This window comes from Tinamus guttatus, unplaced genomic scaffold (assembly GCF_059628265.1).
Source record: "Tinamus guttatus ecotype Peru unplaced genomic scaffold, ASM5962826v1 Tinamus_guttatus_pri_ptg001112l, whole genome shotgun sequence".
NCBI classification, from domain to species: Eukaryota; Metazoa; Chordata; class Aves; order Tinamiformes; family Tinamidae; genus Tinamus; species Tinamus guttatus.
In genome coordinates, this window is record NW_028289646.1 from 1 (window position 1) to 17,316 (window position 17,316).

Sequence of the window (17,316 nt, forward strand, 5' to 3'; positions counted from 1 at the left end):
CCCAAAATATATAGGAGTGTTTTACATGGGGGGGGGCTCATGCAACACCCCCCCCCCCAAATATATAGGAGTCTTTTGCTATAGGGCAATGTGACCCCCCCCATAATTCCCCACTGGGGGGGGTCACCCAATGTCCCCCCCCCCATATATATTTTATTGGGGGGTGTCACTCGATGTCCCCCCCATATATATTTTATCGGGGGGGGGGGGTCACCCAATATCCCCCCCCATATATATTTTATCGGGGGGGGGTGTCACCCAATGTCCCCCCCATATATATTTTATCGGGGGGGGTCACCCAATGTCCCCCCCATATATGATTTATTGGGGGGGGGGGTTACCCAATATCCCCCCCCATATACATTTTATCGGGGGGGGGGCATTGGGTGACCCCCCCCATATATATTTTATCGGGGGGTGTCACTCAATGTCCCCCCCCATATATATTTTATCGGGGGGGGGGTCACCCAATGTCCCCCCCATATATATTTTATCGGGGGGGGGGTCACCCAATATCCCCCCCCATATATATTTTATCGGGGGGGGGGGTCACCCAATATCCCCCCCCATATATATGTTATCGGGGGGGGGGTCACTCAATGCCCCCCCCATATATATTTTATCGGGGGGGGTCACCCAATGTCCCCCCCCATATATATTTTATCGGGGGGGGGGGTCACGCGATGTCCCCCCCCATATATATTTTATTGGGGGGGTCACTCAATGCCCCCCCCATATGTTTTTTATAGGGGGGGGGTCACCCAATGTCCCCCCCCCATATATATTTTATCGGGGGGGGGTCACGCGATGTCCCCCCCCCCATATATATTTTATTGGGGGGGTCACTCAATGCCCCCCCCATATGCTTTTTATAGGGGGGGTGTCACCCAATGCCCCCCCCATATACATTTTATCGGGGGGGGTGTCACCCAATGCCCCCCCCATATATATTTTATCGGGGGTGTCACCCGATGTCCCCCCCCATATATATTTTATCGGGGGGGGGTCACCCGATATCCCCCCCATATATATATATTTTATTGGGGGGGGGGTCACGTGGCCGTGAGGTCATGCCCCGCCCCCCCGGCCTTGCGGGGGGGCCCCCCCCCGGCGCCGCCCCCCCCGGCGCCGCCCCCCCCCGCGGCGGCGCCGCCCCCCCCCCGCAGCAGGTGTGGGCGGAGCGTGACGAGGGCGGAGCCGAGGGCGGCGCCCCGGGGCCCCCGCGGCCCCCCCGGCAGCTGCAGCAGCAACGTGGCCACCGCGGCCACCCCGTCCTCGGTGGGTTCCAGCGTCACCGGGCCCCGGCGCGGGGACGCGGGGACGGCAGCGGGCGGCGTGGGGCCACCGACGGGGGTCGTGGGGCCACCGACACCCGTTATGGGGCCACCAAGAGGTGTTATGGGGCCACCACCACCTGTTATGGAGCCACCACCACCTGTTATGGGGCCACCACCACCTGTTATGGGGCCACCAAGAGGTGTTATGGGGCCACCAAGAGGTGTTATGGGGCCACCACCACCTGTTATGGGGCCACCACCACCCGTTATGGGGCCACCAAGAGGTGTTATGGGGCCACCACCACCTGTTATGGGGCCACCAATGGGTGTTGTGGGGCCACCGACACCCGTTATGGGGCCACCAAGAGGTGTTATGGGGCCACCGACACCCGTTATGGGGCCACCAGCACCTGTTATGGGGCCACCAAGAGGTGTTATGGGGCCACCACCACCAGTTATGGAGCCACCAACACTTGTTATGGTGCCACCGACACCAGTTATGGAACCACCACCACCAGTTATGGGGCCACCACCACCTGTTATGGGGCCACCACCACCCGTTATGGGGCCACCAAGAGGTGTTATGGGGCCACCAAGAGGTGTTATGGGGCCACCACCACCCGTTATGGGGCCACCACCACCAGTTATGGAGCCACCACCACCTGTTATGGAGCCACCACCACCTGTTATGGGGCCACCAAGAGATGTTATGGAGCCACCACCACCTGTTATGGGGCCACCACCACCTGTTATGGGGCCACCAATGCCACTTATGGGGCCACCAAGAGGTGTTATGGGGCCACCAGCACCACCTATGGGGCCACCGACACCAGTTATGGAGCCACCGACACCTGTTATGGGGCCACCAAGAGCCATCATGGGGCCACCAGCTCCACCTATGGGGCCACCAACAGGTGTTATGGGGCCACCAATGGGTGTTATGGAGCCACCAACACCAGTTATGGTCCCACCAACACCCATCATGGTGCCACCAACACCCATCATGGTGCCACCAACGCCACTTATGGGGCCACCAAGAGGTGTTATGGGGCCACCAAGAGGTGTCATGGGGCCACCAAGAGGTGTCATGGGGCCACCAGCGCCACCTATGGGGCCACCAACAGGCGTTATGGAGCCACCGACACCAGTCATGGCGCCACCACCAGTTATAGGGCCACCAACACCTGTTATGGTGCCACCGACACCAGTTATGGAACCACCACCACCTGTTATGGGGCCACCACCACCCGTTATGGGGCTACCAAGAGCGGTTGTGGGGCTACCAACACTGCTCATGTTGCCACCGACACCGGTTATGGGGCCCCCGTGCATGGTGCCACCAGCGCCCATGGGGCCACCACCACCATGGACGTGGCCACCAAAACCAGTTATGGGGCCACCAACACCCATGGGGCCACCACCACCATGGATGTGGCCACCAAAAGCAGTTATGGGGCCACCAGCACCAGTTATGGAGCCACCAACACCCATGGGGCCACCACCACCATAGATGGTGCTACCAGGACCCATAGGGCCACCAGCGCCCATGGGGCCACCACCACCATAGATGGTGCTAGTGGCACCCATAGGGCCACCACCACCATAGATGGAGCTACCAACACCAATGGGGCCACCAGCGCCCATGGGGCCACCAGCACCAGTTATGGAGCCACCAACAACCATGGGGCCACCAACACCCATGGGGCCACCACCACCATGGATGGTGCCACCAGCACCCATAGGGCCAGCACCACCATAGACGGTGCCACCACCACCATAGATGGTACCACCACCACCATGGATGGTGCCACCACCACCATAGATGGAGCCACCACCACCATGGATGGTGCCACCAGCGCCCATGGGGCCACCCCCGGCCGCCCCGAGCTCCAGGCGCCGTCCCCGTCCCCGCGCGCGGCCGGTCCCGGTGGCCACCAGCGTCCCCGCGTCGAAGCACACGGTGACCTTGGCGAAAGGCCGGCTCGCCATCTTGGTCATCTCCTGCAGGTGGCGCCGCTGCTCGTGCCGCGCGTCCAGGAACTGCTTGGCCTTCCAGAGCAGGACGCAGAGCGACAGGAAGAGGAAGAAGCAGGAGAAGAAGACGGAGAAGAAGACGAAGAGGTCGATGTGGGCCTGGTCCTGGCGGAAGAAGAGCAGCCCCTGGGAGGCGCCGCCGTGCCGGGCGCCGTCGCCCACGCCGAGGACCAGCAGGTAGAAGCGGCTGGACTTGAGCGCGTGGAGCTCGTGGGGGTAGGTGAGGACCAGGCGGTCGCGGACGCCGCGCACGGCCAGCGCGGCCGCCGCCTCCCGCACCGTCACGTAGGTCACCAGGCCCCGCGCGCGCTCCTCGCGCAGGCGCCGCGGCGGCGGCGGCGACGGGGACGTTGAGCCCGATGACCCGCGTGATGATCCCGATGACCTTGACGTTGAGCCCGATGACGTCAACGTTGAGCCCGATGACATTGACCCCGATGACGTTGGCGTTGACCTTGCTGACCCTCCTGATGATCCTAATGACCTTGACGTTGACTCCGATGACGCCGACGTTGACCCCAATGACATTGACGTTGAGCCCGATGACCCTCCTGATGAGCCCGATGACCTTGACGTTGAGCCCGATGACGTTGACCTTGTTGACCCTCCTGATGATCCCGATGACATTGATGTTGAGCCCGTTGACCCTCCTGATGATCCTGATGACCTTGACGTTGAGCCTAATAACGTCAACGTTGAGCCCAATGACCCTCCTGATGAGCCCGATGACCTTGACGTTGACCCCGATGACGTTGACGTTGACCTTGTTGACCCTCCTGATGATCCCGATGACATTGATGTTGAGCCCGTTGACCCTCCTGATGATCCCAAGGACGTTGCCGTTGACCCCGATGACGTCGCCGTTGACCCCAATGACGTTGCCGTTGATCCTGTTGACCCACTTGATGATCCCAGTGATGTTGCCATTGACCCAGATGACCTTGACGTTGACCCCGTTGGCTCTCCTGATGATCCCAATGACGTTGTCATTGACCCCAATGACCTTTCCTTTGACCCTGATGACGTTGACGTTGACCCCGATGCCGTTGCCATTGACCCCGATGACCCTCCTGATGATCCTGGTGGCGGTGCCATTGTCCCTGATGACATCGATGTTGACGCCGATGACACTGATGTTGACTCTATTGATCCTGCTGATGATCCCGATGACGTTGCCGTTGACACCAATGACGCTGCTGTTGACCCTGCTGACCCTCCTGACGATCCCAATGATGTTGCTGTTGATCCTAATGACCCAGGGGACATCAGTGTTGACCCCGATGATGTCAATATTGACCCTTCTGACCCTCCTGATGGTCCCGATGACGTTGCTGTTGACCCCAATGACGTTGTCATTGATCCTGATGACGCTGGTGTTGACCCTTCTGACTCTGATGATCCCCATGACGTTGCTGTTGACCTCGATGACGTTGCCGTTGACCCTTCTGACCCTCCTGATGACCCCGATGATGTCGCCGTTGACCCCGATGACGTTGAGATTGACTCCATCAACCCTTCTGACGACCCTGATGACATCGCCGTTGACCCCAATGACTTTGAGGTTGACCGCATTGACCCTTCTGATGACCTCGATGACGTCACCGTTGACCCTGATGTTGCCATTGACCCCGACGATGTCGCCGTTGACCCCAATGACGTTGAGCTTGACCCCATTGACCCTTCTGACGACCCCAATGACGTCGCCGTTGACCCCGATGACATTGAGGTTGACCCCATTGACCCTTCCGACCCTCCTGATGACCCCGATGACATTGAGGTTGACCCCGATGACCCTTCCGATGACCCCAACGATATCACCGTTGACCCCGATGACATTGAGGTTGACCCCATTGACCCTTCCGACCTTCCTGATGACCCCGATGACATTGAGGTTGACCCCGATGACATTGAGGTTGACCCCATTGACCCTTCTGATGACCCCAACGATATCACCGTTGACCCCGATGACATTGAGGTTGACCCCATTGACCCTTCCGACCCTCCTGATGACCCTGATGACGTCGCTGTTGACCCCGATGACGTCACCATTGACCCCATTGACCCTTCCGACGACCCCACCGCCTCCAACGCCGCCGCGGGCGCCGGCAGCAGCCGCACCGAGTGCCTCCCCGTCGCCGGGTCCACGTCCACGGCAAACGTGTCGTAGGAGGACGACACGAAGAGGTCGACGGCGCCGAAGGTGACGTCCAGCGTGATGCGGATGTCCACGTTGGTGAACTTGGGCTGCACGCCGAACAGCACCGTGCGCGCCAGCCCCAGCGCGCGCCGCCGCGGCGCGTGGAAGCAGTCGCTCTGCGACGCCGGGTCCAGGCAGTACTCCTGCTCCACCGCCATGAGGCGGTAGCACTGCTGCCCGCCCACCGGGTGCCCGTGGAACGAGTCGCGGCACTTGGAGCACTGCGGGGGACAGGGGGACGTTAGGGGGGGACGTTGGATGGGGACGGGGGTGGGGGGCTCTGGGAGGTGACGGGGACCCCGGGAGGGGACAAGGGACCCCGGGAGGGGACAAGGGACCCCGGGAGGGGGGAACAGGGATCCCAAGAGGTGACAGGGACCTCCAGGAGGTGACAGGGACCCTGGGAGGTGACAAGGGACCCCAAGGGGGTGTCAAGGGACCATGAGGACGGGACAAGGGACCACGGGGGAGGGACAAGGACCACGGGGGAGGGACAAGGACCACGGGGGGGGGGGACAAGGGACCTCCAGGAGGTGACAGGGACCCTGGGAGGTGACAAGGGACCCCAAGGGGGTGACAAGGGACCATGAGGAGGTGACAGGGACCATGAGGAGGGGACAAAGGACCCCAGGAGGGGACAAGGGACCATGAGAAGGGGACAAGGGACCCCAGGAGGGGACAAGGGACCATGGAGGGGGGAACAGGGATCCCAGGAGGTGACAGGGACCTCCAGGAGGTGACAGGGACCCTGGGAGGTGACAAGGGACCATGAGGAGGGGACAAGGGACCCCAAGGGGGTGACAAGGGACCATGAGGAGGTGACAGGGACCATGAGGAGGGGACAAAGGACCCCAGGAGGGGACAAGGGACCATGGAGGGGGGAACAGGGATCCCAGGAGGTGACAGAGACCCTGGGAGGTGACAAGGGACCCTGGGAGGTGACAAGGGACCCCAGGAGGGGACAGGGACCATGAGAAGGGGACAAGGGACCCCAGGAGGGGACAAGGGACCATGGAGGGGGGAACAGGGATCCCAGGAGGTGACAGGGACCTCCAGGAGGTGACAGGGACCCTGGGAGGTGACAAAGGACCATGAGGAGGGGACAAGGGATCACGGGAGGTGACAAGGGACCCCAAGGGGGTGTCAAGGGACCCCCAGGAGGGGAGGAGGGGACAGGGACCATGAGGAGGGGACAAAAGACCACGGAGGGGGGGGATAGGGACCGTGAGGAGGGGACAGGGACCGTGAGGAGGGGACAAGGGACCCTAGAAGGTGACAGGGACCCCGAGGGGGTGACAGGGACCCCGAGGGGGTGACAAGTGATCCCCAGGAGGTGACAGGGACCGTGAGGAGGGGACAAGGGACCCCGGGAGGTGACAGGGACCCCGGGAGATGACAAGGGACCCCAGGAGGGGACAGGGACCATGAGGAGGGGACAAGGGACCCCAAGGGGGTGACAAGGGACCGTGAGGAGGGGACAAAGGACCACGTAGGCGGGGGACAGGGACCCCAGGAGGTGACAGGGACTCTGGGAGGTGACAAGGGACCCCAAGGGGGTGTCAAGGGATCCCAGGAGGTGACATGGACCCTGAGACGGGACAAGGGACCATGGGGGGGGGACAGGGACCCCAGGAGGTGACAAGGACCCCCAGGAGGGACATGGGACCACAGTGGGGGACAGGGACCCCCAGGAGGTGACAGGGACCCCGAGGGGGTGATAAGGGACCCCAAGGGGGTGTCAAGGACCCCCAGAAGGTGACAGGGACCGTGAGGAGGGGACAAAGGACCACGTAGGCAGGGGACAGGGATCCCAGGAGATGACAGAGACCCCAGGAGGTGACAAGGGACCCTGAGGGGGGACAAGGGACCCCAAGAGGGGACAAGGGACCCCAGGGGGGTGACAGGGAGCCCGAGGGGGTGACAAGGGACTGTGATCGGGTAGAGGGACCTCCAGGAGGTGACACGGACCCTGAGACGGGACAAGGGACCACAGGAGGTGACAGGGACCCCCAGGAGGGACATGGGACCACAGGAGGTGACAGGGACCCCCAGGCGGTGACGAGAAACTGTGATGGGGGAGAGGGACCCCAGGAGGTGACAAGGGACCCAGGAGGTGACAAGCACCCCTAGGGGTGACAAGGGACCCTGAGGGGGTGACAAAGGACTACACGAGGCGGACAGGGACCCCAAAGGGGGACAAGGGACCATGGGGGGGGGGGGGGGACAGGGACCCCCAGGAGGTGACAGGGACCCTGAGGGGGTGTCAAGGGACCACGGGGGGGTGTCAAGGACCCCAGGAGGTGACAAAGGACCCCCAGGAGGTGACAGGGACCGTGAGAAGGTGACAAGGGACCCTGAGGGGGGACAAGGGACCCCAAGGGGGTGACAGGGACCCCCAAAGAGTGACAGGAACCCCAGGAGGTGACAAAGGACCCCGGGAGGTGACAGAGACCCCGGGAGGGGGTGACAGGCACCTGGTGCTTGTAGCACTCCCGCCACTCCGCCTGTCCCCCCTGGCAGCCGCCTGTCTGGTGACAGGGACCCCAGGGGGTGACAGGGACCCCAAGAGAGTGACAGGGACCCCAAGAGAGTGACAGGGACCCTGGGGGGGGTGACAGGAACCCCAGGAGGTGACAGGGACCCCCAGGGGAGATGACAAGGACCCCAAGAAGTGACAAAGGACCCCAGGAGGTGACAGGGACCCTGGGGAGGTGACAGGGACCCCCAGAGGGTGACAGGGACCCCCAGGGGAGGTGACAGGGACCCCCAGGGGAGGTGACAGGGACCCCAGGAGGTGACAAAGGACCCCAAGAGGGTGACAGGGACCCCCAGGGGAGGTGACAGGGACCCCGAGAGGGTGACAGGGACCCTAGGGGGGGTGACAGGGACCCCGGGAGGGTGACAGGGACCCTGGGGGGGGGTGACAGGGACCCTAGGGGGGGTGACAGGGACCCCGGGAGGGGGTGACAGGGACCTGGTGCTTGTAGCACTCCCGCCGCTCCGCCTGTCCCCCCTGGCAGCCGCTGGTCTGGTGACAGGGACCCCAGGGGGTGACAGGGACCGTGAGGAGGTGACAAGGGACCCTGAGGGGGGACAAGGGACCCCAAGAGGGTGACAGGGACCCCCAAAGAGTGACAGGAACCCCAGGAGGTGACAAAGGACCCCAGGAGGGTGACAGGGACCCTAGGGGGGGTGACAGGGTCCCTGGGGGGGGGTGACAGGGACCCCAGGGGGTGACAGGGACCCCCAAAGAGTGACAGGGACCCCAAGAGGGTGACAGGGACGCCAGGAGGTGACAAAGGACCCCAGGAGGGTGACAGGGACCCTAGGGGGGGTGACAGGGTCCCTGGGGGGGGGTGACAGGGACCCCCAGGGGAGGTGACAAGGACCCCCGGGAGGTGACAAAGGACCCCAGGAAGGTGACAGGGACCCCCGGGAGGTGACAAGGACCCCAGGAAGGTGACAGGGACCCCAGGAGGTGACAAGGACCCCGGGAAGGTGACACAGACCCCCGGGAGGTGACAAGGACCCCAGGGGAGGGTGACACAGACCTGGTGCTTGTAGCACTCCCGTCGTTCCGCCTGTCCGCCCTGACAGCCGCCCGTCTCGGTGTTGTTCTGGCAGGGACAGCCGGTGCCGTCCAGCTCGTTGCAGGTGTCGGCGTGGCCGTTGCACTGACAGCTGGGGGGACAGGGACGGGGACACCCGTGTGCACGAGGGGACCTGGCACGGGGGGGACCTTGCACGAGGGTCCCCTTGCACGAGGGTTCCCCTTGCACGAGGGTTCCCCTTTGCACGAGGGTCCCCTTGCACGAGGGTCCCTTTGCACGAGGGTCCCCTTTGCACGAGGGGCCCCTTTGCACGAGGGTCCCTTTGCACGAGGGTCCCTTTGCACGAGGGTCCCATTTGCACGAGGACCCCCCTTTGCACGAGGACCCCCCTTGCACGAGGGTCCCCTTTGCACGAGGGTCCCATTTGCACGAGAGTTCCCCTTGCACGAGGGTTCCCCTTGCACGAGGGTCCCCTTTGCACGAGGGTCCCCCTTGCACGAGGGTCCCCCTTGCACCAGGCTCTTATTTGCACAAGTTGCACTTGCACAAGGGTCCTGTTTGCACAAGGGGGGCTTGCACAAGGGTCTCATTTGTACGAGGGTCCCCCTTGCACGAGGGTCCCCCTTGCACGAGGGTCCCCTTTGCACCAGGCTCTTATTTGCACAAGTTGCACTTGCACAAGGGTCCTGTTTGCACGAGGGGGGCTTGCACAAGGGTCTCATTTGTACGAGGGTCTCATTTGCATGAGGGTCCCCCTTGCACGCGGGTCCCCTTTGCACGCGGGTCCTGTTTGCACGAGGGGGCCCTTTGCACAAAGGTCTTGTTTGCACAAGTCTCCCATTTGCACGGGGGTCCCTTTTGCACGAGGGTCCCATTTGCACGAGGGTCCCCTTTGCACCAGGCTCTTATTTGCACAAGTTTCATTTGCACGAGGGTCCTGTTTGCACGAGGGGACCCTTTGCACAAGGGTCTTGTTTACACAAGTCTCCCATTTGCACGAGGGTCCCCCTTGCACGAGGGTCCCATTTGCACGAGGGTCCCATTTGCACGAGGGTCCCCTTGCACAAGTGTCCCATTTGCACGAGGGTCCCCTTTGCACGAGGGTCCCTTTGCACGAGGGTTCCCCTTTGCACGAGGGTCCCCCTTGCACGAGGGTCTCATTTGCACGAGGGTCCCCCTTGCACGAGGACCCCCTTTGCACGAGGACCCCCCTTGCACGAGGACCCCGTTTGCACGAGGGTCCCCTTGCACAAGTGTCCCATTTGCATAAGTGTCCCCTTTGCACAAGGATCCCCCTTTGCACGAGGGGCCCTTGCACGAGGACCCCCCTTGCACAAGTGTCCTATTTGCACGAGGGTCCCATTTGCACGAGAGGCCCCCTTGCACAACAGGCCCCTTTGCACAAGGGCCCCCCTTGCACAAGGATCCTGTTTGCACAGGGGGCTCCTTTGCACAATGGTCCCATTTGCACAAGGATCCCCCTTTGCACGAGGGGCCCTTGCACGAGGACCCCCCTTGCACAAGTGTCCCCTTTGCACAACAGTCTCGTTTGCACGAGGGTCTCGTTTGCACGAGAGGCCCCCTTGCACAACAGGCCCCTTTGCGCAAGGACCCCCCTTGCACCAGGCTCTTATTTGCACAAGAGTTTCATTTGCACAAGGCTCCTGTTTGCACGAGGGTCCCCTTTGCACGAGAGACCCCTTTGCACGAGGGTCTCGTTTGCACGAGGGGGCCTTGCACGAGGCCCCCCCTTGCACAAGTGTCCCATTTGCACGGGGGTCTCGTTTGCACGAGGGGCCTGTTTGCACGAGGGTCCCATTTGCACCAGGCTCTTATTTGCACAAGACTTTCATTTGCACAAGGGTCCCGGTTGCATGAAGGCCCCATTTGCACACTCCCCCTTGCACGAGGACCCCCCTTGCACGACCTCCCCGTTGCACTATTCCCCCTTCCACACCCTCTCTTGCACACGCGCCTTGCACACCGCCCCCCCTTGAACCCCCGCATTGCACAACTGCCCTTGCACACCCCGTGTCACACTCCCCCATTGCACACAGCCCCCCTTGCACGCACGCTCCCCCTTGCACTATTCCCACTACATTGCACACCCCTTGCACACTCATTGTTGCACACCTGTTGCACGCACGCCCCTTGCACACTCGTTGCACACGCCTCGCACGCTCATTGTTGCACACTCCTTGCACACCCGTTGCACACACACCCTTTGCACACTCGTCCTTGCACACTCCCCCTTGCACACTCGTCTTGCACACTCACGGGACGCAGCGGCCGTGCAGCAGGAAGTGGCCCCGCGCGCACCCCTCGCAGCGCTCCCCCCTTGCACACTTGTTGCACACTCCCCCTTGCACACTCGTCTTGCACACTCACGGGACGCAGCGGCCGTGCAGCAGGAAGTGGCCCCGTGCACACCCCTCGCAGCGCTCCCCCCTTGCACACTCGTTGCACACTCATTGTTGCACACTTGTCCTTGCACACTCGTCCTTGCACACTCACGGGACGCAGCGGCCGTGCAGCAGGAAGCGGCCCCGCGCGCACCCCTCGCAGCGCTCCCCCCTTGCACACTCATTGCACACTCGTCCTTGCACACTCGTTGCACACTCGTCCTTGCACACTCGTTTTGCACACTCGCGGGACGCAGCAGCCGTGCAGCAGGAAGTGGCCCCGTGCGCACCCCTCGCAGCGCTCCCCCCTTGCACACCCGTTGCACACTCCCCCTTGCACACTCGTTTTGCACACTCACGGGACGCAGCGGCCGTGCAGCAGGAAGTGGCCCCGTGCGCACCCCTCGCAGCGCTCCCCCCTTGCACACTCATTGCACACCCCTTGCACACTCGTTGCACACTCCCCCTTGCACACTCGTTTTGCACACTCACGGGACGCAGCGGCCGTGCAGCAGGAAGTGGCCCCGTGCGCACCCCTTGCAGCGCTCCCCCCTTGCACACTCCCCCTTGCACACTCATTTTGCACACTCGTTTTGCACACTCATTTTGCACACTCACGGGACGCAGCGGCCGTGCAGCAGGAAGTGGCCCCGTGCGCACCCCTCGCAGCGCTCCCCCGCGCTCTGGGTCCCGCAGCCCACGCACGCCGCGGCCCCCTCCTCGCGGGGACCCTCCGGGACCCACGTGGGGACCTGGGGGGGGGGACACGGACATGGAGACCCCCATGGACCCCCCCGAGCACCCCATAGATCCCCCCAACTGCCCCATAGATCCCCCCGACCGCCCCACAGACCCCCCTGACCGCCCCATAGCCCCCAAATACCCCCATATCCCCCCACAAACCCCTATAGACCCCACTTAAACCCCTATAGAGCCCTACAGACCCCCCCATAGACCCCTATAGACCCCCCACAGACCTCACAAACCCCTATGGACCCCCCATAGACCCTCATAGAGCTCTACAGACCCCCAAAAACCCCTATAGACCCCGCTTAGACCCCCATAGAGCGCTATAGACCCCCCCATAGACCCCTATAGACCCCCACAGACCCCACAAACCCCTGTGGACCCCCCATAGACCCTTACAGTGCTCTATAAACCCCCATAAAGCCCTACAGCCCCCCATAGATGCCCCATAGCCTCTCATAAACTCCTATAGACCCCCCCACAGACCCCATAAATCCCTATAGATTCCCCATAAACCCCCACAGAGCCCTATAGACCCCCACAGAGCGCTACAGAGCCCCATAGAACCCTATAGACCCCCCATAGACCCCCACAGACGCCCCATAGCCCCTCATAAACCCCTATAGACCCCCCACAGACCCCATAAACCCCTACAGACCCCCCATAGTCCTCTATAGAACCCCTACAGAGCCCCATAGAACCCTATAGACCCCCCATAGTCCCCTTAAACCCCCCATAGACCCTCCACAGACCCCTATAGACTCCCCATAGACCCCCATAAACCCCTATGGACCGCTCACAGAGCCCCATAGAGCCCTATAGACCCCCATAGAGCCCTACAGACCCCCCACAGACGCCCATAAAGCTCTATAGAGCCCCCACAGACCCCTAGAGACCCCCCATAGACTCCCATAGAGCTCTATAGACCCCCCATAGACTCCCCATAGACCCCCATAAACCCCTATGGACCCCCCATAAACACCCATAGAGCCCTGTAGTCCCTCATAGAGCCCTACAGACCCCCCACAAACCCCTATAGACTCCCCATAGACCCCCATAAACCCGCCATAGCCTCCCATAGAGCCCCACGGACTCCCATAGAACCCTATAGACTCCCTATAGACCCCCCTAGAGCCCTACAGACCCCCATAAAGTCCCACAGGCTCCCCATAGACCCCCATAAGCCCCTATAGACCCCCCATAGACCCCCATAACCCCCTATGGACCCCCATAGAGCCCTACAGACCCCCAACAAACCCCTATAGACTCCCCATAGACCCCCCATAGACTCCCATAGAGCCCCACAGACTCCCATAAAACTCTATAGACCCCCTATAGACCCCCATACAGCCCTATAGACCTCCATAAAGTCCCACAGGCCCCCCATAGACCCCTATAGCCTCCTCATAGACCCCCATGAACCCCTATAGACCCCCCATAGGCTCCCATAGAGCCCCACAGACCCCCCATAGACCCCCATAGACACCCCACAGCCCCTCATACCCCCTATAGCCTCCCCATAGAGCCCATAAACCCCTACAGACCCCCCACAGTCCCCTATAGACCCCCCCATAGAATCCTATAGACCCCCACAGAACCCTATAGACCCCCCACAGATCCCCATAGACCCCACAAACCCCTATAGACCCCCCACAGACCCCCATAGAGCCCTATAGACCCCCCATAGACCCCCATAGAGCCCCACAGAACCCTACAGACACCCACAGAACCCCATAAGTCCCTACAGACCCCCCATAAACCCCCATAGAGTCCTATAGACCCCCATAGAACCCTATAGACCCCCCACAGACCCCTATAGACCCCCACAGAACCCACAAACCCCTATGGACCCCCCATAGAGCCCTATAGACCCCACATAGACCCCTATAGATCCCTATAGATCTCTATAGATGCCCCGATGTCCCCCCCATGTCCCACCTCCGTCCCGGCGTCCGCCATCTTCCTCCCAGCGTCCCCGTGGCCCCGCCCCCAACCACGTGTCTCTCCGTGGCCCCGCCCCCAACTACGTGTCTGAGGCCCCGCCCCCGACCACGTGTTCCCCAGGCCCCGCCCCACGTTCCGATGTCCCCCCCCATGTCCCCGTGTCCCCCCCATGTCCCCATGTCCCCCCAATGTCCCCATGTCCTGAATGTAAAGAAAAGGATAAAGGGGGAACGAAGCATGAAAAGTCTGGGGGGAAGAATCCATAGGGACCCCCATAGGGACCCTGGCCCTATAGAGAGCCCATAGGGAGACCATAGGAACCTGCCCACCCCATAGGGGGCCCTATAGAGAGCCCATAGGGAGCCCATGAGGAGCCCCATAGGGACCCCTGCCCCATAGTGACCCCATAGGGAACCCATAGGGAGCCCCATAGGGACCTTGGCCCTATAGAGAGCCCATAGGGAGCCCCATAGGGACCCCTGCCCCGTAGCGACCCCATAGGGAACCCATAGGGAGCCCCATAGGGACCCTGGCCCTATAGAGAGCCCATAGGGAGCCCCATAGGGAGCCCATAGGGACCTGCCCACCCCATAGGGGGCCACATAGGGAGCCCATAGGGAGCCCCATAGGGACCCTGGCCTATAGAGAGCCCATAGGGAGCCCATAGGGAGCCCCATAGGGACCCCTGCCCCATAGGGGGGCCACATAGGGAGCCCATAGGGAGCCCTGTAGGGACCCTGGCCCTATAGAGAGCCCATAGGGAGCCCCATAGGGACCCCTGCCCCGTAGCGACCCCATAGGGAGCCCATAGGGACCTGCCCACCCCATAGGGAGCCCATAGGGAGCCCATAGGGAGCCCCATAGGGACCCCTGCCCCATAGTGACCCCATAGGGAGCCCATAGGAACCTGCCCACCCCATAGGGGGCCACATAGGGAGCCCATAGGGAGCCCCATAGGGACCCTGGCCCTATAGAGAGCCCATAGGGAGCCCATAGGGACCTGCCCACCCCATAGGGGCCACATATGGACCCTGGCCCTATAGAGAGCCCATAGGGAGGCCCATAGGGAGCCCCATAGGGACCCTGGCCCTATAGAGAGCCCATAGGGAGCCCATAGGGAGCCCCATAGGGACCCTGGCCCTATAGAGAGCCCATAGGGAGCCCCATAGGGACCCTGCCCCGTAGCGACCCCATAGGGAGCCCATAGGGAGCCCCATAGGGACCCTGGCCCTATAGAGAGCCCATAGGAAGCCCATAGGGACCTGCCCACCCCATAGGGGCCACATAGGGAGCCCATAGGGAGCCCCATAGGGACCCCTGCCCCATAGCAAACCCCATAGGGAGCCCATAGGGAGCTCCATACGGACCCCTGCCCCCATAGTGACCCCATAGGGAGCCCCATAGGGAGCCCCATAGGGGACCCTGGCCCTATAGAGAGCCCATAGGGAGCCCATAGGGACCTGCCCACCCCATAGGGGCCACATATGGACCCTGGCCCTATAGAGAGCCCATAGGGAGGCCCATAGGGAGCCCCATAGGGACCCTGGCCCTATAGAGAGCCCATAGGGAGCCCATAGGGAGCCCCATAGGGACCCTGGCCCTATAGAGAGCCCATAGGGAGCCCATAGGGACCTGCCCACCGTATAGGGGGCCACATGGGGAGCCCATAGGGAGCCCCATAGGGACCCTGGCCCTATAGAGAGCCCATAGGGAGCCCATAGGGACCCCCATAGGGACCCTGGCCCTATAGAGAGCCCATAGGGAGCCCCATAGGGAGCCCATAGGGACCCTGGCCCTATAGAGAGCCCATAGGGAGACCACGAGGATCCCCATAGGGACCCCTGCCCCATAGCGACCCCATAGGGAACCCATAGGGACCCCCATAGGGGACCTTGGCCCTATAGAGAGCCCATAGGGAGACCATGAGGATCCCCATAGGGACCCCTGCCCCATAGCGACCCCATAGGGACCCCCATAGGGACCCTGGCCCTATAGAGAGCCCATAGGGAGCCCATAGGGACCCCTGCCCCACAGCGACCCCATAGGGACCCTACAGGGACCCCCTCACCCCACGGCCACCCCAGGGCTCTATAGGGCCCATAGGATCCCCCGCCCCATGGAGCAGCAGGCGGGGACCCTATAGGAGCCCATAGGGGCCCGCGGGGGATCTATAGGGGCCGGGGGGTCCCTATGGGGTCCTACAGATCCCTATGGGTCTCTGTGGCTCCCTATAGCTCCCTATGGGGCCCTATAGGTCCCTATAGATCCCTATGGGTCTCTATGGGTCTCTATGTGTCCCTATAGGTCCCTATAGGTCCCGCTCCCCCCCCCCGCTCGCGCCGTCTCCTCCAGCGGGGACGGAGCAGCGAGACGCGGGGCCGGAGCGGCCCGCGCGGAAGCGGAAGTGACGCAACGGCGCGAGGGGCGGCTGGAGCGGGGCGCCAATGGGAACCAGCGAGACGAGGCGGGGATAGAGCGGCCCGTTATGGCGGGAACCAGCGAGCGGGGGGATGGAGCGGCCCGCGTCGCCGCCGGCTCCGCCCCCCTTCGGAGGCTCCGCCCCCCCGTGTCGGCCCCGCCCCCGGGATCGCCCCCTTTAAAGGCGGGGAGGGGGCGGGGAGGGGGCGGGGCTTAGTGTTGGGGGTGGGAGACCCGCGGGGCCCTATGGGGGGGTCCCTATAGAGGGGGGGTCCCTATAGCCAGGGGGACCCTATAGATGGGGGGACCCTATAGAGGGGGGGGACCCTATAGATGGGGGGTCCCTATAGCCAGGGGGACCCTATAGATGGGGGGACCCTATAGATGGGGGGGTCCCCTATAGAGGGGGGGACCCTATAGAGGGGGGGACCCTATAGATGGGGGGTCCCTATAGAGGGGGGGACCCTATAGCCAGGGGGACCCTATAGATGGGGGGGGTCCCTATAGAGGGGGGGGGTCCCTATAGATGGGGGGTCCCTATAGAGGGGGGGACCCTATAGATTGGGGGACCCTATAGAGGGGGGGTCCCTATAGATGGGGGGTCCCTATAGAGAGGGGACCCTATAGATGGGGGGGTCCCTATAGATGGGGGGGTCCCTATAGATGGGGGGGGTCCCTATAGAGGGGGTGGCCCTATAGAGGGGGGGACCCTATAGCCAGGGGGACCCTATAGATGGGGGGTCCCT

The 17,316-nt window shown here is 62.7% G+C and overlaps 1 protein-coding gene across 1 annotated transcript; it reads right to left on the reverse strand.

The window, feature by feature from the left end:
• Nucleotides 1-3,028: 3,028 nt before the first annotated feature.
• MEGF8 (multiple EGF like domains 8) lies at nt 3,029-15,053 on the reverse strand (the record flags this gene model as incomplete). The annotated part of the gene is made up of 7 exons (XM_088538623.1): nt 14,968-15,053; nt 14,482-14,596; nt 12,080-12,213; nt 9,060-9,189; nt 5,401-5,729; nt 4,369-4,404; nt 3,029-3,696 (listed from the first exon to the last, which is right to left on the reverse strand). Coding segments are annotated over exons 1-7 (1,498 nt in total), but the record flags the coding sequence as incomplete, so codon positions are not given.
• Nucleotides 15,054-17,316: the final 2,263 nt, after the last annotated feature.